Source organism: Nicotiana tomentosiformis, chromosome 8, assembly GCF_000390325.3.
Source record: "Nicotiana tomentosiformis chromosome 8, ASM39032v3, whole genome shotgun sequence".
NCBI lineage: Eukaryota > Viridiplantae > Streptophyta > Magnoliopsida > Solanales > Solanaceae > Nicotiana > Nicotiana tomentosiformis.
The window spans coordinates 23,906,655-23,928,544 of NC_090819.1; the positions used below are offsets into that span (position 1 = coordinate 23,906,655).

At 37.7% G+C, this 21,890-nt stretch overlaps 1 protein-coding gene across 1 annotated transcript; it reads right to left on the reverse strand.

The window, feature by feature from the left end:
• Window positions 1–2,790, reverse strand: LOC104098846 (reticulon-like protein B1). The gene is made up of 6 exons (XM_009605674.4): window positions 2,532–2,790; window positions 1,301–1,481; window positions 1,075–1,216; window positions 497–566; window positions 214–404; window positions 1–100 (listed from the first exon to the last, which is right to left on the reverse strand). Exons 1-5 carry the CDS (start codon window positions 2,758–2,760, stop codon window positions 235–237), a joined length of 792 nt encoding a protein of 263 aa, XP_009603969.1. The 5' UTR covers window positions 2,761–2,790; the 3' UTR covers window positions 1–100; window positions 214–234.
• Window positions 2,791–21,890: the final 19,100 nt, after the last annotated feature.

Here is a 21,890-nt window from a genome sequence, read left to right on the forward strand (position 1 = left end):
TTCTAAAAACTTTCAATTTAGCCTTATTACCATTCATTCCAACTTCGATTTGTTCTTACATAGTTTAAGCTAACAAAAAGGAGAAACACCACAATCATCTCTGGAAACAAATCACCAACTAATAAGTATCAGTAAATAGACAAGTAAGATGCCTAAAGGCCTATGTAAACACAAGAAATATTACAGTAAATTCTGAAAACTCATTATCCTTACCAGGCTACTAGCTCGTCACATTTACGCTTTCTTTTTATCTCGTAATGGCCCTTTGGGAATTTTACTCAAAACCTTGGCATCAAAGACAGCATACTGTTTCTTGATCTCCTTCACTGCTTTCTCAACTAATGGATCCACTTTATCTTCATACTTCTCGTAAAGAACCGGAACTGTATGGAGGAGCACAAATGCTGGTGCATTGGAGGAAGATACAATGAGTATCAGTTAGAGCAGATAGCAAATACAAAAGGACCAAATAGCCACCTGGAAAATTTGCACTTACATATGTAGAACAGTGTCAAAAAGTTGCAGCAATTGCCAAGCACAGAGAGGACCCATAAACCGGCAATAACCTGATAATGTGAGTAATTTATGTAAACAAAGACGATTCCAATAAATTAACAGAAATAGAACATCATAGTGACAATTACTCAGTCACAGGTGTACTCTTCTGCACCTACTTAAAAATAAACTAAAAATGCTTAGTGAGTCCAAGGACCTATAAGAATCGGAATACAAGGATGAATTTCAGCAAAGACGATTGCTCAGCCTATTTAAAGAGGCAGAGATAATCCACAAGGCAGAAGACAAAAAATTTAGCATTCGCAGGAAATATAAGCTAATAAGCATCCAATTCGAGTTTTTCTACAGTAAGTGCTTTCATTAGCTACAAGAGGAAAGCCTACTCTTTACTTAGCCAGCATAAGTCGAAGGAGCAAGGAATTTAAGTACACACATGACGTGAAATCTAATATGGATGAACAAGAAAATCGCTTTCAGTAACGCTGATGGCAAAGGAGGAACAACAGAGTCTCAAGGTTAAATTTTATACAGGGAAAGTACAGTAACTGAGCAACTTACAGAAAGGAACTTCGTAAGATCTCTCCCAGATGCAATTTCTCGCAACACACGGAGAGTATAGTTAATTTCAATCCTCAGAGCAGAAGCAATCTCAAGGATCGGCTCCTCTGGAAGGTGAACTTCTGGGATATGTGGACGTTTCCTGTACAGAAAAATGTCAGAAAAACGTTCTCAACAAGTGGTTAAGCAAAATTGAAGCTTATATTAATGCAAAACTTAAGCTCACTTGTTAATAAAGGTTGTTGCATTAGACCACAAGAATAAGATTGCAAGGGTGAAGATCAAAAGGTGACAAACAAGACCAAGCAGGTGGTACTCGAGCAATTCAAAAAGAACCCATATTGCAGTTGCTCCACCAAGTACACTAGCAGATACCTTCTTGTTCCTCCACAAGAATACATCAGCAGCTGCATAAAAGCACACATAATCAAACTGATGTTTCTCTTCTCAAAAAGCTAACTCATAACAAACTCTTCGTATAACCTAGGTAACTAGATGCCTCACTTTACTCTAACAACCCAATAAAGCAACCAAACATCAGTTTGTGCCTAAAGCCACATTATTTATCAATTCACTATTACAAGCAGATGCAAAAAATCCAAACTTTAGCTTCCTCCGAGCCCTAAAACACTTGAAAAGCACCCAGTATGACAGCTAAGATCAGAGACGAGTACGGGATTTGAACTTTATTGGTTTTGAATTGTAGGACATTAACCTTAAATGCTAGTAACTGAATTCTAAATATAATTTTTTTTTAGTAGATTTCTTAACACATACACAGGGTTTGGGCTACTAGGTTCCGCCGAACCCATATCTTAAAGCCAGCATCCCCACCCTAGCTAAGATAAGATGAAGAACATGAATACAAGCATGATATATACACCTAAGAGCATATTTGATCTCAACATTCTTACTCTTTATGATATTTCTTTTGTACCTGAGGTATTACTGTTTCCAACTTCCAAACACAGTATATAATAGGACGTTCTCCACTTAAATACACTTTATTTCGACACACTTTTCTTTTTAGTCCGTCCAAAAAATAGTGGCACGTTTCTATACTTAAAAACAATTCTAACTTTAAATTTGCAATTTTGCCTTTTAAGGTTTATAGCCACAGAAATATCTAGCTTATTTTAAATCACAAGTTTCAAAAAACTTTCTTTCTTTCTTTCTTGATTGAAATTTGTAACCAGTCAAACACCATCACATAAAATTAAATAGAGAGAGTACTAGACTTGATTCACTAGAACTCAGTAATGTAAGCCTACCACACATCTGTAATGTACTACCGAACCAAACTCCTGGGACAGATCTCTTAAGATACTTCAAAACACCAAACCCTAACCCTAATCCATTACTCAATAAGCAATCACTTAACCAAATTAAGTTTGAATTATTGAACAAAATAATATAAATAGGTAAAGTAGAAAACAAAGTAGAGTATAAGACTGTACGTTTGCCTCCACCAAACACTTGGTGTACGGGCTTTTCTCGTCCAAACAGCCGCCAAATCGCGGCCTTTACTGACGACGGAGACGCTGCCTCCGGCGCAGACGCAGGTTTCTTCTCGGTGTCGGAATCCGACGACGAGGACGAGAAATGGTCGAAGTGAATCTTGTCTTCTATTTTCTCGATCAACGACTCTTCTTCGTTGTACTCTGAATGATCAGCGTGCTCTGCCATTTTCAGTAAAAACAAGTAAAAGTTAGAGGGGATTTCTTTCTTATATACATATAGGGACATCCGAGCCGCTAGGCGCGGTTCATACACCGAGCCTGAATTAAATTCTATTGAGTGATTTTTTTTTTTCCTTCAAAAAAGTTAGTAGTTGTTATAAATATATTATATTATGGATGTTTATTTAGTACTCCGTTTTAAATAAGTTTCCTGAAGAAACTTATTCATATGATACTTCGCCGTAAATATGTTTATCTATTTAGTACTCTATTGGAAATAAGCCTCCTGAAGAAGCTTATCATTTCGGTACTCCGTTATGAATAAATATTACTCATGGTAGAAGATTATCTATATCTGGCACAACAGCTTAGAGTAGCAGCTTACACAACAGCTTACAAGCAGCTTATACAGCAGCTTACACAGCAGCTTCCTTTCTTCTATAAATAAAGGAGAATTCAGTTCATTATGTACATAAGTTTGAAGTTTGAATAATATATCAGTTTCTCTCTATACTTGTCTTTACTTTACTGTCTTTATTTTATAACACGTTATCAGCACGAGACTCTGCCATCTCAAAAAAATACTTTGAAAGTATCAGAGGTACGAACTTTCTTTTTCTAAATAATGTCAAATCTTTCTAAACTTGAGTTTGTAGCCTTGGATATATCGGGCAAAAGCTACATGTCTTGGGTGCTTGATGCCGAAATTCATGTTGATGCGATGGGTCTGCAGACACCATCAAAGATAAAAATCAGGCATCAAACCAAGACTATGCCAAAGCAATAATATTCATACGCCATCACCTTGATGAGAGCCTGAAAATGGAATATCTTACTGTTAAAGATCCAGTCATACTGTGGAATAATTTGAAAGATAGATATGACCACCTGAAGATGGTCGTTCTTCCACAAGCACGTTATGATTGGACTCATCTAAGGCTACAAGATTTTAAATCTATCAGTGAGTATAATTCTGCTATGTTCAGAATTATTTCCCAATTGAAACTATGTGGTAACAATATTACTAATCATGATATGTTGGAGAAAACTTTTACTACTTTTCATGCCTTGAATATGCTCCTGCAGCAGCAATATCGAGAGATGGGATTCAAAAAGTATTCTGAACTTATCTCACATCTTCTTGTAGCCGAGAAACATAATGGGCTATTAATGAAAAACCATGAAAGCCGACCTACTAGTTCTTGTCCATTCCCTGAAGTGAATGAGACGAACTTCCACCAAGCTAAGCGTGGAAGAGGACGTGGCCCCAGTCGTGGCCATGGCCGTGGTCGGGGAGGAAACTCTAATCGTGGTAATAACAATGCACCAAAGAACCCTCCTCACCACCAGCAGTGCAAAAGGAAGGAACAAAAGCATGAAGCGGTGCAAGCAGCAAAGCTTAAAAATGCAGGCTATAGATGTGGAGGAAAGGGGCACTGGTCACTTACATGTCGTACGCCAAAGCACCTGGTTGAGCTGTATCAAGCCTCCCTGAAGAAGACAGAGTAAAATGCTAAAGCAAATTTTATTTCTGAAGATAATTTAGACTTCATGCATTTGGATGTAGCTGATTATATTGCACTCCCAGAAGGAGAAACAAGTCATGTGATCGGTAGTGAATATGTAGAAATGTAAATATTTTAATTTTTTGTTGTTTGTAGTAGATAGTATGGTTATGTAATTGTTGTACATAAATAAAAGTTATGCTTTGAAAATGATGTTTACTATCATATTTATTTTGTTTATGTCATTTTGAAGAATATGGATAATCCTCAAATTATGTTTGGATCAAAGACTGTCATGACCCGAAATTCTTACCTTCGGACAGTGATGGCGCCTAACATTTCACTTGCTAGGCAAGCCAACGTTAGAATAATATTAACTAATTTTTAAATAATTTTTAAATTATTAATAATCAAAGAAACAAATACGGAAGCAAAGTTTGAAATATAGTGAATAATCCATAAAAATAACGGTGTCTAAATATCATCCCAGAATTGGTGTCACAAGTGCACGAGCTTCTAGAATAATACTAATAAAGATCTGAATAAAATGAAGCTGTCTGAAAATAAACACACAGCTAAAGTAAAATAGACGGGGACTTCAAAACTGCGGACGCCATGCAGTTATACCTCAAGTCTCCTCCGAGTAGCTAAAATCCGAGCAAGTCTATGGCACGCCGCTAGGACCAACTCTGAAATCTGTACAAGAAGTGCAGAGTGTAGTATCAGTACAACCGACCCCATCTACTGGTAAGTGCTGAGCCTAACCTCGACGAAGTAGTGACGAGGCTAAGGCGGTTCACTTACATTAACATGTACGTAATATTAGTAACAACAGCAATAATAGAAATAAATCACGTAACTCATTTATAATGATTGAAGCCCACTCAGCAGTTATAACCAATTATCATTTCCATTAATTCTGTTGCAGCGTGCAACCCGCTCTCACAATATATTCCTTTTAACCAAGTCTGTTGCGGCGTGCAACCCGATCCCCCAATATATATATATATGTATGTCGACTTTTAAATAAGTCTGTTGCGGCGTGCAACCCGATCCTCTAATATATTCATTATAATTAATTTTGTTGCGGCGTGCAACCCGATCCTCCAATATATTTATTATAATCAATCCTATTGCGGCGTGCAACCCGCTCCTCCAACATATTTATTTACCAATTCTTATAGAAGAATTTTCCCAATAAATACAATAATTAATATAAAATTATTAAAAAAATAAGTATACAATAATTATGATTTAATTACGAAACAACAAAGGCAAATAGCAAATTATTATAGTAATCAGAGAGAAAATATGCAGTTTAATATTTAATATGTTAAATGTCAAATAACAATTAAGGCACATAATTCAAATGCATGTAACAATTAATGTAGGAATTCAAGAATTAATATTTGACAAAGAATAGGAGAAAAACAACTATTATAATAATTAATTCATGATTTAAAACAATTTATGATTTTTCAAGTAAGCAGGCAAACAATTAATTTGACGACGTATAGACACTCGTCACCTCGCCTATACGTCATTCACATGCAATTCACATAACAATTAATTTAAGGGTTCTATTCCCTCAAGTCAAGATTAACCACGACACTTACCTCGCTTTACAAATTCCAATCAATTACTCAACCACAACTTTCCATTTAAATTTGTCTCCGAAAGCTTCAAATCTATTCACAAACAATTCAATATACTCAATACGAATCATAGAAATTAATTCCATATGAATTTATTAATTTTTCGGATAAAATCCAAAATTCATTAAAATATTCGGCAGTGGAATCCACGTCTCAAATCTCGGAAAAACTTACGAAATTCGAACACCCATTCCGAGACGAGTCCAACCATAGAAAAATTATCCAATTCTGATATCAAATGGACCTTCAAATCTTAAATTTTCGTTTTTGGAAGAATTTATAAAAATCTGATTTTTCTTCCATAAATTCAGGGATTCATGATATAAATGAGCATGAAATCATGAAATATAATCAATATAGGATAAGGAACACTTACCCCAATATTTTCTCATGAAAATCGCCCAAAAATCGCCTCTTGAGGTTTAGGGTTCGAAAAATTGAAGAATGAATGAAAACTCCCGTCTAAGTCCAAAGTTATCAGCTGCGGACGTCGCATTTGCGACCTGAGCTGCGCAATTGCGAAGCTCACAAACGCGGAGGGGTCATCGCGAATGCGAGATCCTTCACATTTTCGCTGCCTTCGCATCTGCGAAGAATATGTCACATTTGCGACAATTGGCCCATCGCATTTGCGGGCAGATATTCGCATTTGCGAACATACCCTTCCCCAGCCCCCATCGCAATTGCGAGAATATGCTGGCCTAGGCCTTCTTTGTAATTGCTATAGATACCTCGCAATTACCAGGCCTGCTTAGTTCGCAATTGCGAAGCCTGATCTCGCAATTGCGAGATCAGGAGGCCTGCTACAGACACCAGTTACACCAGCAATTCTCTAAGTTCTAAAATCACTCCGTAGCCTATCCGAAACTCACCCGAGCCCTCGAGGCTCCAAACCAAACATACAAGCAAGTCTAAAAACATCATACGAACTTGTTCGTGTGATCAAATTACAAATATAACACCTAAAACTATAGATTTAGCACCAAAACTCATGAATTCCTCAAGAACATTTCAAAACTACTATCTTCTCAACCGGACGTCCGAATCACGTTAAATCAACTCCGATTTCTACCAAATTTCATAGACATGAGTTATATATTATATTAAACCTGTACCGGGTGCCGAAATCAAAATACGTGCTCGATACCAACGAGATCAAACATTAATCAATTTCTTTAAATCCATGGAATTTCAGTCTTAGAATTTTTATTAAAAATTCATTTCTCGAGCTAGGGACCTCGGAATTCGATTCCGGACATACGCCCAAGTCCCATAATTTACTACAATCCTTCTGGGAATGTCAGAACACGGATCCGGGTTCGTTTACTCAAAACATTAATCAAAGTCAACTAAAAATCAATTTTAAATCCCAAAAATTATTACTTCATAAATTTCCACATAAAGGCTTTCCGGATTTATGCCCGGACTGTGCATGTAAATCGAGGTGAGTAAAAATAAGATTTTTAAGGCTAACGGGCCCGGAATAGAGTCTTAATTCACAAGATGACTCTTTGGGTCATCACAATCTCCACCTCTAAAACAAACGTTCGTCCTCGAACGAACATAGAAAAGTATCTGAACTGGCGAACAAGTGGGGATATCTACTCCGCATGTCCGACTCGGACTCCCAAGTAGCTACCTCAACAGGCTGACTTCTCTACTGCACTCAAACTGAAGGGTAACTCTTTGACCTCAACTGACGAACTTGCCGGTCTAGAATGGCTACCGGCTCCTCCTCATAAGTTAAATTCTTGTCCAATTGGACAGAGCTGAAATCTAACACGTGGGACGGGTCGCCATGATATTTTCGAAGCATAGACACATGGAACACAGGATGAACCGCTAATAAACTAGGTGGTAATGCAAGCCTGTAGGCTACTTTACCCGCCCTTTCAAGAATTTCAAAGGGTCTGATATACCTAGGGCTCAACTTGCCCTTCTTTCCGAACCTCATTATACCTTTCATAAGTGAAACCCGGAGCAATATTCTTTCTCCAACCATGAATGCAATATCACGAACTTTACGGTCGGCATAACTCTTTTACCTAGACTGAGCTGTGCGAAGTCGATTCTGAATAATCTTGACCTTATCCAAGGCATCCTGTACCAAATCGGTACCCAACAACCGAGCCTCTCCCGGTTCAAACCAACCAACTGGCGATCAACATCATCTTCCATATAATGCCTCATATAGAGCCATCTGAATGCTTGACTGGTAGCTATTATTATAAGCAAACTCTGCAAGTGGCAAGAAATGATCCCAAGAGCCTCCAAAGTCTATAACACAAGTGCGGAGCATATCTTCCAATATCTGAATAGTACGCTCTGACTGTCCGTCTGTCTGTGGATGAAATGTTGTACTCAACTCCACTCGCGGGCCTAACTCACGTTGTAAAGCCCTCCAGAAATGTGAGGTAAACTGCGTACCTTGATCTGAAATAATAGACACGTGCACACCGTAAAGGCGGACAATCTCACGAATGTAAATTTCAGCTAACCTATTTGAAGAATAGGTAACTGCCGCTGGAATGAAACGTGCTGACTTGGTCAACCTGTTCACAATGACCCAAACTACATCAAATTTTCTCTGAGTCCGTGGGAGCCCAACAACAAAATCCATAGTAATATGCTCCCACTTCCGCTCGGGAATTTCTAACTTCTGAAGCAAACCACCAGGTCTCTGATGCTCGTACTTAACTTGCTGACAATTCAGACACCAAGCTACATATGCAACTATATCCTTTTTCATTCTCCTCCATCAATAATGTTGCCGCAAATCTTGATACATTTTGGTGGTATCTGGATGAATAGAATACATGGAACTGTGTGCTTCTTCAAGAATTAATTCACGAAGCCCATCCACATTAGGCACACAAATACGACCCTGCATTCGCAGAACCCCATCTTCCTCCACAGCAACCTGTTTGACATCACTGTGCCACACAATGTCCTTAAGGACAGGTAAATGAGGATCATCATATTGCCTCTCTCTAATGCGCTCATATAAAGAAGACCGAACGACTGTGCAAGCTAGAACCCGACTGGGTTCTGAAATATCTAACCTCACGAACTGATTAGCCAAAGTCTGAACATCTGCAGCTAATGGCCTCTCACCAACCGGAATATACGCAAGACTGCCCATACTCACAGCCTTTCTGCTCAAAGCATCGGCCACCACATTGGCCTTTCCGGGGTGCTACAAAATGGTGATATCATAGTCTTTCAACAACTCCAACCATCTTCTCTGCCTCAAATTAAGGTATTTTTGTTTGAATAGATACTGAAGGCTACGATGATCAGTAAATACCTCACACGAGACACCGTAGAGGTAATGCCTCCAAATCTTCAGCGCATGAACAATGGCTGCCAATTCTAAGTCATTAACAGGATAATTCTTCTCGTGAACTTTCAACTGCCGCGACGCATATGCAATTACCTTGCCATCTTGCATTAGTACTGCACCAAGCCCAATGTGAGATGCGTCACAATACATTGTATACGATCCTGAACCTGTGGGTAATACCAACACTGGCGCCGTAGTCAAAGCGGTCTTGAGCTTCTGAAAGCTCAACTCACACTCGTCTGACCATCTGAATGGGACACCTTTCTGGGTCAATCTGATCAATGGGCTTGCTATAGACGAAAACCCTTCCCCGAACCCACGATAAATAACCTGCTAAACCCAGGAAACTCCGGATTTCTGTAACTGAAGTAGGTCTAGGCCAATTCTGAACAACCTCAATCATCTTAGGATCCACTTTTATTCCTTCTGCCGATACAACATGCCCCTAAAAGGCAACTGAGTCTAACCAAAACTCACAGTTTGAAAACTTGGCATATAACTGATTATTCTTCAAGGTGTGAAGCACACTTCGAAGATGCTGCTCATGTTCCTCTCGACTGCTGGAGTAAATCAAGATATCATCAATGAATACAACCACAAAAGAATCCAAATAAGGCTTAAACACCCGATTCATCAAATCCATAAATGTTGTTGGGCCATTTGTCAACCCAAATGACATCACTAGTAATTTGTAATGCCCATACCGAGTTCGAAAAGCTATTTTAGGGATATCAGATGCCCTAATCTTCAACTGATGGTAACCAGACCTCAAATCATTCTTCGAAAATACCTTGGCACCCTGAAGCTGATCAAATAAGTCATCAATTCTTGGCAACGAATATTTATTTTTTATAGTGGCCTTGTTCAACTGCCGATAATCTATACACATCCGTATAGAGCCATCTTTCTTCTTTACAAATAATACTGATGCACCCCAGACGAGACACTGGGTCTAATAAATTCCTGATCAAGCAAGTCTTGTAACTGCTCTTTCAATTCTTTCAACTCCAGCGGGGCCATACGGTATGGTGGAATAGAAATGGGCTGAGTGCCCGGAGCCAAATCAATACAGAAGTCAATATCTCTGTCGGGTGGCATCCCCGGCAAATCTGCAGGAAATACTTCTGGAAATTCACGAACAACTGGTACTGAGTCCATAGAAGGGACATCCGCATTGGGATAGCGAATATAAGCCAAATAAGCTAGACACCCTTTCTTTACCATACACCGAGCTTTCATATAAGAAATAACCCTGCTGGCAAAATGGCCAAGATTCCCTCTCCACTCTAATCGAGGCAACCCCTGCAAGGCTAAGGTCACTGTCTTGGCGTGGAAATCTAATATAGCATGATAAGGTGACAGCCAATCCATACCCAGTATGACATCAAAATCAACCATGTAAAGAAGTAAAAGATCTACATAAGTCTCGAGACTCCCAATGGTGACCACACACGAACGATAAACATTATCTACAATAATAGCATCTTCCACTGGTGTGGACACATGCACAGGAGCACTCAAACAATCACGGGACACAACCAAATAGGATCAAATAGAACTGAAGCATCTCTACTGCAAACTGAAATAGTACCTGTGATAACAGCGTCATATGACTCAGCCTCAGGTCTGGCTGGGAAAGCATAACACCGGGGACGGCCTCTGACTGGCTGGCCTCCACCTCTAACGGTTTGACCTCCACCTCTAATGGCCTGACCTCCACCTCTAATAGCTTGACCTCTACCTCTAGCTGCCTGACCCCTAACTCTAGCTGGTTGAGCAGGCGATGAAGCAACTGGTGCTGGTTTGATGGCACGAGAATCTTGCCGAGATCTGTTACTCGCCAATCGAGGGCAATACCTCCTGATGTGACCAATGTTCCTACACTCATAACACCCATCTTGATGCTGTTACTGCTGAAGCGGAAGCTGAACCAAATGGTCCGTATAACCGTTGTAGTAACTCTGGAGTGGTGGTGCACTGATATGAGCTGAATGTGCACTGAATGCTGGCTGCCCAGTGTAAGGCATAATAGGACCGTGACTCCCTGAAGCACCGGGAGATGCATGAAGTGCTGAATGAAACGGTCTGGGAGGATGACCCATACCAAAATTAACTCTGCCTCCAGACGAGGCACCACTGAAACCACCGAACTGACGAGGCCTCTTATCGGACCTCTACCATCTCTCCTGTGCAAGAACCATCTCGATCTTCCTTGCGACATTAGCAGCCGCCTGAAAAGAAATCTCACTTCCGGTATCCTTGGCTATCTGAAGTTTGATAGGGTGAGTGAGTCCCTCAATAAACCTCCTCACTCTCTCTCCCTATGTAGGTAGTAAAAGGAGAGCATGACGGGCCAAATCCACAAAACGGGACTCATACTGAGTAACAGTTATAGTGCCCTGCTGTAGACGCTCAAATTATTTGCAGAATTCCTCTCTCAGTGTGATAGGGAGGAACTTTTCCAGAAATAGCTGAGAGAACTGCTCCCATGTAAATGCAGGCGATCCGACTGGTCGGGTCAATGTATAATCTCTCCACCACCTTTTGGCAGAACCCGTCATCTGAAATACAGCAAAATCAACTCCATTGGTCTCAACTATACCTATGTTTTGCAGCACCTCGTGGCAGCGTTCAAGATAATCCTATGGGTCCTCAGAAGGTGTACCACTGAAGTGAACTGGAAAGAGCTTAGTAAACTTATCCAGTCTCAATAAGGCCTCAAAAGACATGGCGGGCCTATCACCGGTCTGTGCCGCAACAACTGGCTGAACTACCCCAACCGGTGTGGCTGCTGGAGCCTGATTCTGGGGAGCCATCTGCTCCGGAGTGGGAGTAGTGGGAGTTTGTGCTCCTCCCCCAGCCTGTGAAATGGCTGGTGCCATTGGAAATATACCATTCTGGGTCACGCCCTCCATAAGACTCACCAAATGGACTAGAGCATCCTGAAGTACTGGAGTAGCTATGAATCCTTCCAGGACCTGAACTGGTCTAGCTGGTACATTCTGAATTGGAACCTCCTCCTGAAGGTCCACCTGAGGTTCTTCAGCAGGTGCAGCTGCTCGAGCTCTGGACTGAGCTCTACCTCAGCCTCTGCCTCGGCCTCTAGCACGACCTCTACCCCTGGCCATAGTTGCCACCGGGGGTTCTGGTCCCTGATCATCAGTAGAGGTATTACGTGTTCTCACCATATGCGAGAGAATAAGAGTAGAATGGTCCAATCATCGATGATAGAATAAAATCGCACGACAGAATAAGAAAGAAGTGATATTGTTCCTAAATTGCATAGCCTCTGAGAGATAAGTATGGACGTCTCTGTATCGATCCTTTAGACTCTACTAAGATTGCTCGTGAATCGTGAGACCTATGTAACCTAGTGCTCTGATACCAACTGTCACGACCCGAAATTCCCACCTTTAGACCGTGATGGCGCCTAATATTTCACTTGCTAGGCAAGCCAACGTTAGAATAATATTAACCAATTTTTAAACAATTTTTAAATTATTAATAACCAAAGAAATAAATGCGGAAGCAAAGTTTGAAATATAGTGAATAATCTATAAAAACAACGATGTCTAAATACCATCCCAGAATTGGTGTCACAAGTGCACGAGCTTCTAGAATAATACAAATAAAGGTCTGAATAAAATGAAGCTGTCTCGAAATAATCACACAGCTAAAGTAAAATAGATGGGGACTTCAGAACTGCGGACGCCATGCAGTTATACCTCAAGTCTCCTCCGAGTAGCTGAAATCCGAGCAAGTCTATGGCACGCCACTGGGACCAACTCTGAAATCTGTACAAGAAGTGCAGAGTGTAGTATCAGTACAACCGACCCCATGTACTGGTAAGTGCTGAGCCTAACCTCGATGAAGTAGTGACGAGGCTAAGGCGGTTCACTTACATTAACCCGTATGCAATATTAGTAACAACAACAATAATAGAAATAAATCAGGTAACTCATTTATAATGATTGAAGCCCACTCAGCAAATATAACCAATTATCATTTCTATCAATTCTGTTGTAGCGTGCAACCCCCTCTCACAATATATTCCTTTTAATCAAGTCTGTTGCGGCGTGCAACCCGATCCCCCAATATATATATATGTCGACTTTTAAATATATATATATATATATATATGTCGACTTTTAAATAAGTCTGTTGCGGTGTGCAACCCGATCCTCCAATATGGACTTTTAATAAGTCTATTGAGGCGTGCAACCCGATCCTCTAATATGGACTTTTAATAAGTCTGTTGCGGCGTGCAACCCAATCCTCCAATATGAACTTTTAATAAGTTTGTTGCGGCGTGCAACCCGATCCTCCAATATGAACTTTTAATAAGTCTGTTGCGGCGTACAACCTGATCCTCTAATATATTCATTATAATTAATTTTGTTGCGGCGTGCAACCCGATCCTCCAATATATTCATTATAATCAATTCTGTTACGGCGTGCAACCTGCTCCTCCAACATATTTATTTACCAATTCTTATAGAAGAATTTCCCCAATAAATGCAATAATTAATATAAAATTATAAAAAAACAAGCATACAATAATTATGATTTAATTACGAAACAACAAAGGCAAATAGCAAATTATTATAGTAATCAGAAAGAAAATATACAGTTTAATATTTAATATGCTAAATATCAAATAACAATTAAGGCACATAATTCAAATAGCATGTAACAATTAATGTAGGAATTCAAGAATTAATATTTGACAAAGAATAGGAGAGAAACAACTATTATAATAATTAATTCATGATTTAAAATAATTTATGATTTTTCAAGTAAGCGGGCAAATAATTAATTTGATGACGTATAGACACTCGTCACCTCGCCTATACGTCGTTCACATGCAATTCACATAACAATTAATTTAAGGGTTCTATTCCTTCAAGTCAAAGTTAACCACGACACTTATCTCGCTTTGCAAATTTCAATCAATTACTCAACCACAGCTTTTCCTTTTAAATTTATCTATGAAAGCTTCAAATCTATTCACAAATAATTCAATATACTCAATACGAATCATAGGAATTAATTCCATATGAATTTACTAATTTTCCAGATAAAATCCAAAATTCATTAAAATATTCGACAGTGGGACTCACGTCTCAAATCTCGGAAAAACTTATGAAATCCGAACACCCATTCCGAGACGAGTCCAACCATACAAAAATTATCCAATTCCGATATCAAATGGACCTTCAAATCTTAAATTTTTGATTTTGGAAGAATTTATAAAAATATAATTTTTCTTCCATAAATTCACGAATTCATGATATAAATGAGTATGAAATAATGAAATATAATCAATATAGGATAAGGAACACTTACCCCAATATGTTCCCGTGAAAATCGCCCAAAAATCACCTCTTAAGGTTTAGGGTTCGAAAAATTGAAGAATGAATGAAAAATCCCGTCTAAGTCCAAAGTTATCAGCTGCGGATGTCGCATTTGTGACCTGAGCTTCGCAATTGCGAAGCTCGCAAATGCGAAGGGGTCATCACAAATGCGAGATCCTTCACATTTCCGCTGCCTTCGCATTTGCGACAATTGTCCCCATCGCATTTGCGAGTAGATATTCGCATTTGCGAACATACACTTCCTCAAACCCCCATCGCAATTGCGAGAACATGCTGGCCCAGGCCTTCTTCGCAATTACGATAGATACCTCGCAATTTCCCTACAGACACCAGTTACACCAGCAGTTCTCTAAGTTCTAAAATCACTCTGTAGCCTATCCGAAACTCACCCGAGCCCTCGGGGCTCCAAACCAAACATGCACGCAAGTCTAAAAATATTATACGAACTTGCTCGTGTGATCAGATCATAAACATAGCACCTAAAACTATGGATTTAGCACTAAAACTCATGAATTCCTCAAGAACATTTCAAAACTACTATCTTCTCAACCAGACGTCCGAACCACGTCAAATCAACTCCGATTTCTACCAAATTTCACAGACATGACTTATATATTATATTAAACCTGTACCGAGATCCGAAACCAAAATACGGGCCCGATACCAACGAGATCAAACATTAATCAATTTCTTTAAATTCATAGAATTTCAGTCTTACAATTTTCATCAAAAATTCATTTCTCGGGCTAGGGACCTCGGAATTCGATTTCGGGCATACGTCCAAGTCCCATATTTTACTACGGACTTTCCGAGAATGTCGGAACACGGATACGGGTCCGTTTACTCAAAATGTTGACCAAAGTAAACTAAAACTCAATTTTAAATCCTTAAAATTATTACTTCATTAATTTCCACATAAAGGCTTTCCGGATTTACGCCTGGACTGCGCACGTAAATTGAGGTGAGTAAAAATAAAGTTTGTAAGGCTAACGGGCCAAAAATATAGTCTTAATTCACAAGATGACCCTTTGGGTCATCACAAAGACCAATCGTGAAGATATTTGTGTAATTGATAGTGGAACAACTTTTCTTTGGGTCATGCCATATTCACAAGATGACCCTTTGGGTCATGCCATATTCAAAAATCAGAAAAACTTTTCTTATTTGCATAAGGAAAAAGCAAATGTTTCAACAATTTCTGGTAATATAAGTTTGATTGAAGGCTCCGGAAGAGCCATTATATTTCTATCTAAGGGAACAAAACTTATTATCGACAATGCATTGTTCTCCTCCAAGTCCCGAAGAAGCTTGTTGAGTTTTATAGATATCCGCCGAAATGGGTATCATGTTGAGACAATTGATGAAATGAACGTGGAATATCTTTATATTACAAAGAATATTTCTGGCCAGAAATGCATTGTAGAAAAGTTACCAACTTTATCTTCTGGCTTATACTATTCAAAGATTAGTACAGTTGAATCACACTCTATCGTAAACTAGAAGTTTACTGATTCAAATACTTTTGTGCTTTGGCATGGCCGTTTGGGCCATCCTGGATCAATAATGATGAGATGAATTACTAAAAATTCAAGTGGGCATCCATTAAAGAACCTGAATATTCTTACAAATGATGACTTTTCTTGTGATGCTTGTTATCAAGGCAAAATTATCACTAGACCATCACCAATGAAGGTTGGCATTGAGTCCCCTGCCTTTTTAGAACGTATACATGGGGATATATGTGGACCTATTCACCCACCAAGTGGGCTGTTTAGATATTTTATGGTCCTAATAGATGCATCTTCAAGATGGTCTCATGTGTGCTTACTATCATCTCGCAACCTGGCGTTTGCAAAGCTATTAGCCCAAATAATTCGATTAAGGGCACAATTCCCAGATTATCCTATAAAGGCTATTCGCCTTGATAATGCTGGAGAATTATCATCTCAAACTTTTGATGATTACTGTCTATCAGTTGGGAAAAAAGTTGAACATCCTGTAGCATATGTTTATACTCAAAATGGCCTTGCAGAGTCATTTATTAAACGCCTACAATTGATAGCAAGACCACTACTTATGAAAACACAATTGCCCACTATTGTTTGGGGCCATGCTATCTTGCACGCAGCATCACTTATCCGTCTCAGACCATCACATTATAATAAATATTCTCCGTCATAATTAGTTTTTGGTCATGAACCAAATATTGTCCATCTACGAATTTTTGGATGTGCTGTACACTAATAAAAAAATGCAAAATTCCCAAGAAAATTTCCCATAGATATATTATCAGTGGCAGTTCCCACTGCAATTTAGAAAAACTCAGTGAAAAATAGAAGGGTTTTCTTTTACTTTTTTCTTTAAAAACATTCCCACAGACTATAGGTGGAAATTATTTGGCGCAAAAAAGAGTGCAATTTGTTTCCCACCGAATCAGTGGAAAATACATCAAAAAAATTACTATATAAAATTGTTAAACTTTTTTCAATGAAACAATGGGAATCTAAAGATAAAAAATTATTTTAATGTTCCCACAGATGCAGTGGGAAATGGAAGGGTTTTCTTTTACCTTTTTTTTAAAACGTTCCCACAGACTATAGGTGGAAATTATTTGGCGCAAAAAACGTGCAATTTGTTTTCCACCGAATCAGTGGGAAATACATTAGAAAAATTATTAAATAAAATTATTAAACTCTTTCCAGTGAAACGGTGGGAATTTAAAGATAAACAATTATTTTAATGTTCCCACATATGTAATGGAAAATTCAAAATTTTGAAATTTAAATTTTGGTCCAAAAAACCCGCGAGGTTAAAAACATTTCACAAAAAAATGAATTAAATAAGACAATTCCCACAAATATTCCTAGTGAATCAGTGGGAATGTATTTCCTATTATAATACATCTCTTCTTTTTTTTTTTCATTTTCTCTCTCATTCTCTTCTTTGCAAATCCTCCATTCTTGTCCAAGGAGTTTTCACTCCTGTAAAATCAAAGGTAATATCATATTCACATATGTAAAATCAAATGTTAGAGGATTATTATTAGATTTCGAACTCGATTTAGCTTTATGAAGCCTGAAAGCTTTTCCTTTCATATAATAGTTGTAACTTTTTTGTAGAATACTTTTAAACAATCATTGGAGGAGTTCATTAAAAGCCAATCAACCGATGATCAAGGAAAGCGAATCCAACCATCCCAGGAGAGTTATATGGACTTGCGGAATTTCAAACAATCGTTGGAGGAGTTCATTCAATTGGATAAGATTGAATGTTGAATTTTTTATTTGAGTGTTTAATTGCATTATTGGTTTATTGTATTTCTGTTTTTATTGGATGTTTATGAAATGGATCAGATCAATGTTGAATTTTGTATGTGAATGTTTAATTATATTTAGGCTTGTTGTTGGTGGTTGTATTTTTTCTTTGGTAGGTGATGCAGTATAAAAAGCAGCACAATGCACAAAATTATTTTTCAGACTTCCCACTGAATCCGTGGGAAGGTTCGTCCTTTTAATTACAGATCTTGCATGATTCCCACTGATATCGGTGGGAAAGTTCATACTTTTATTTTCATTACATGCATTTTTCCCACCACTTCCCTGGCTAATATATTAAAATAATAAAAATTACTAATAATATTTCCCACAGATTGTTGGTGGAAAACTTTATTATTTTTCCTATTAAATCTTCGTTGGGAAAATTGTGGGAAACTTCCCACTACTTCTTTGGGAAGTTTTTTCCCACCATGCTTTTTTTCCGGGTGATCCGTTTCAGTGGGAATTCGGTGTGAAAATTTAATTTTTCCACTAATATTTCACTGATTTTGCCGTGGGAAAACCATGTATTTCTAGTAGTGGTATATGTGCCAGTAGCACCACCACAGTGCAGTAAGATGGGTCCCCAAAGAAGGTTAGAAATATATATTGGGTTTGAATCACCCTCTATTATTCGCTATCTTGAACTATTGACGTGAGATTTATTTACTGCTCGATTTGTAGATTGTCGATTTGATGAAACAAATTTTTCACAATTAGGGGGAGAGAAAAAGGAAATCAAAAGAGAAATTGTGTGGAAAGTTTCATCATTATCTCACTTTGATCCACGTACCCCTATATGTAATTAGGAGGTCCAGAAGATCATCCATTTACAGAATATAGAAAATCAAATGTCAGACGCATTTACTGATTTGAAAAGGATAACTAAGTCGCATATCCCTGCAGACAATGTGCCTATCCAAATTGATGTCCCAGCAGGACCATCTACTAGCATGAGAGCTAGTGAACCTAAAGCATGCCTGAAGCGTGGTAGACCTTTGGATTCTAAGGATCGAAATCCTAGAAAAAGTAAATCGACAAATGATCAAAATGATATTATGAAGGGATCTCCTGAAGGGACCCAAGATCTGATTAGTTCTGAGATTCATGAAGAAATCAATAAACCTGAGACTCAAGTGAGTGAGAAACTTTTAATAAGTTCTACTGGTAATGGAATTAATTTAAATCGATCTGAAATAATGGTGGATAATATTTTTGTATATAATATTGCACTTAACATTATGCAAGATAGTGAGAATCTTGAACCACGATCTGTCGAAGAATGTCGACAAAGATCTGATTGGCCAAAATGGCAAGAGTCAATTCAATCGGAATATAAGTCACTTGCTAAAAGAGAGGTCTTTGGACCAGTAGTCCAAACACCTGCTGGTATAAAGTCAGTTGGTCATAAATGGATTTTTGTGCGAAAAAGGAATGACAAAAATGAAGTTGAAAGATACAAGCCTCGCCTTGTTGCACAAGGATTCTCACAACGACCTGGAGTCGATTATTAAGAAACATATTCACCAGTTATGGATGCCATAACATTTCGATATCTCATCAGTTTAGCCTTACGTGAAAGGCTTGAAATATATCTAATGGATATGGTTACAACTTATCTGTATGGGTCACTTGATAATGAAATTTACATGAAAATCCCCGAAGCATATTCAAAATCTCGGAAAATGTACTTAATCAGATTACAAAAATCTTTGTATGGTTTAAAGCAATCTGGGCGCATGTGGTATAATCGCCTCAGTAAATATTTGCTGAAAGAGGGTTACATAAATGATATTATTTGTCCATGTATTTTTATAAAGAAAATGGCTTCAGAATTTGTTATACTTGCTGTTTATGTTGTGACATAAATCTTGTTGGAACTTCAGAAGAGCTCCAAAAGGCAATTGAATATCTTAAGAAAGAATTTGAGATGAAAGATCTTGGAAAGACAAAACTTTGTCTTGGTCTGCAAATTGAACATTTAGCAGACGTGATCTTTATCCATCAATTTGCCTATACAGAAAGGGTCTTAAAATACTTTTACAAAGACAAAGCGCACACATTGAGTACACCAATGGTTGTTCGATCACTTGAAGTGAATAAAGATTTGTTCCGACCTCCAGAAGAGGATGGGGAACTCCTTGGTCCCGAAGTACCCTATCTCAGTGCAATTGGTACACTAATGTATCTTGCTAATGCTACAACGCCTGACATATCATTTTTGTTAATTTACTAGCAAGATATAATTCTTCTCCTATATAGAGACATTGGAACGGGATTAAGCATATATTGCGATATTTAAAGGAAACTCTTGATATGAGTTTGTTTTATGCTAACAAAGATAGTGCAGATCTTATTGGTTATGCAGATGCGGGTTATTTATCTGATCCCCATAAAGCTAGATCTCAAACCGGGTATGTTTTTTTTACATGTGGAGGTACTATCATATCATGGCGCTCCACAAAGCAATCTATTATTGCTATTTCTTCAAATCATGCTGAAATAATAGCTATTCATGAAGCAAGTAGAGAATGCGTATGGTTGAGATCAATAATTCATTTTATTCGAGAAAAATGTGGTTTGGAATGTGAGAAAAGACCCACAATTTTATACGAAGACAATGCTGCATGCATAGCCCAATTGAAGGGAGAATTTATAAAAGGTGATAGAACGAAGCACATTTCATCAAAATTATTCTACACACACGATCTTCAGAAAAAATGATGATATTGATGTGCAACAAATCCGTTCAGGTGACAAACCGACAGATTTATTCACTAAATCTTTACCAACTTCAACTTTTGAGAAGATGGTATACAAGATTGGAATGTGGAGACTTAAATATTTGAAACAAGGTTTTCATCAGGGGGAATAAAATACGCGATGTACTCTTTTTTTCTTACTAAGGTTTTTTTTCCCACAGGGTTTTCCTTATAAGGTTTTTAATGAGGCAGCTAGCAATGCGTATTACTAAATATGTGTATTTTTTTTTCCTTCACTAGAATTTTTTTCCAAAGGATTGTTTCCTAGTAAGTTTTTAATGAGGCACATTATCTTGTAATGAACATTCAAGGGGGAGTGTTATAAATATATTATATTATGGATGTTCATTTAGTACTCCGTTGTAAATAAGCTTCCTGAAGAACTTATCCATATGAGACTCCGCCGTAAATATGTTTATCTATTTAGTACTCTATTGGAAATAAGCCTCCTGAAGAAGCTTATCCTTTCGGTACTCCATTATGGATAAATATTACCCATGGTAGAAGATTATCTATATCTGGCATAACAACTTAGAGTAGCAGCTTACAATCAGTTTACACAACAGCTTACAAGCAGCTTACACAACAACTTACAAGCAGCTTACACAGCAGCTTGCAACAGCAGCTTACAAGCAACTTACACAGCAGCTTGCAGTAGCAACTTACAAAACAACTTCCTTTCTTCTATGAATAGAGGAGAATTCAGTTCATTATATACATAAGTTTGAAGTTTGAATAATATATCAATTTCTCTCTATACTTATCTTTACTTTACTGTCTTTATTTTAGAACAGTAGTACTTTTTTAAAAGTTATTTTACTTTGGAGAATCATAATAGTGTAGTTAGTTGGTTATTTGAACTTTCAATTTTTTGATAATATAATAAAAAGATTTTAAAAAAAATTACTACTTTTTATGTTGAGGGAGTAGATTTGATTTTTTTTGAAAATATTTGCCACCTCGCTATTTCTATTTTTAAATTGATATGCAAGTTCGAGCTTTGTATATAATAGTGTTTGTAATTTGATATATTTCTTAACTGAAATTGATTTGGTATAAATTAATTAACGAGTTGAACCAAAAGTTTTGATTTTTAAATAAATTATTTAATTTAAAGTATTCTATGATTTAATAATTTATTTAATTATTTGAAAAACTATGTTATTTAGATGAAAAATTGAGA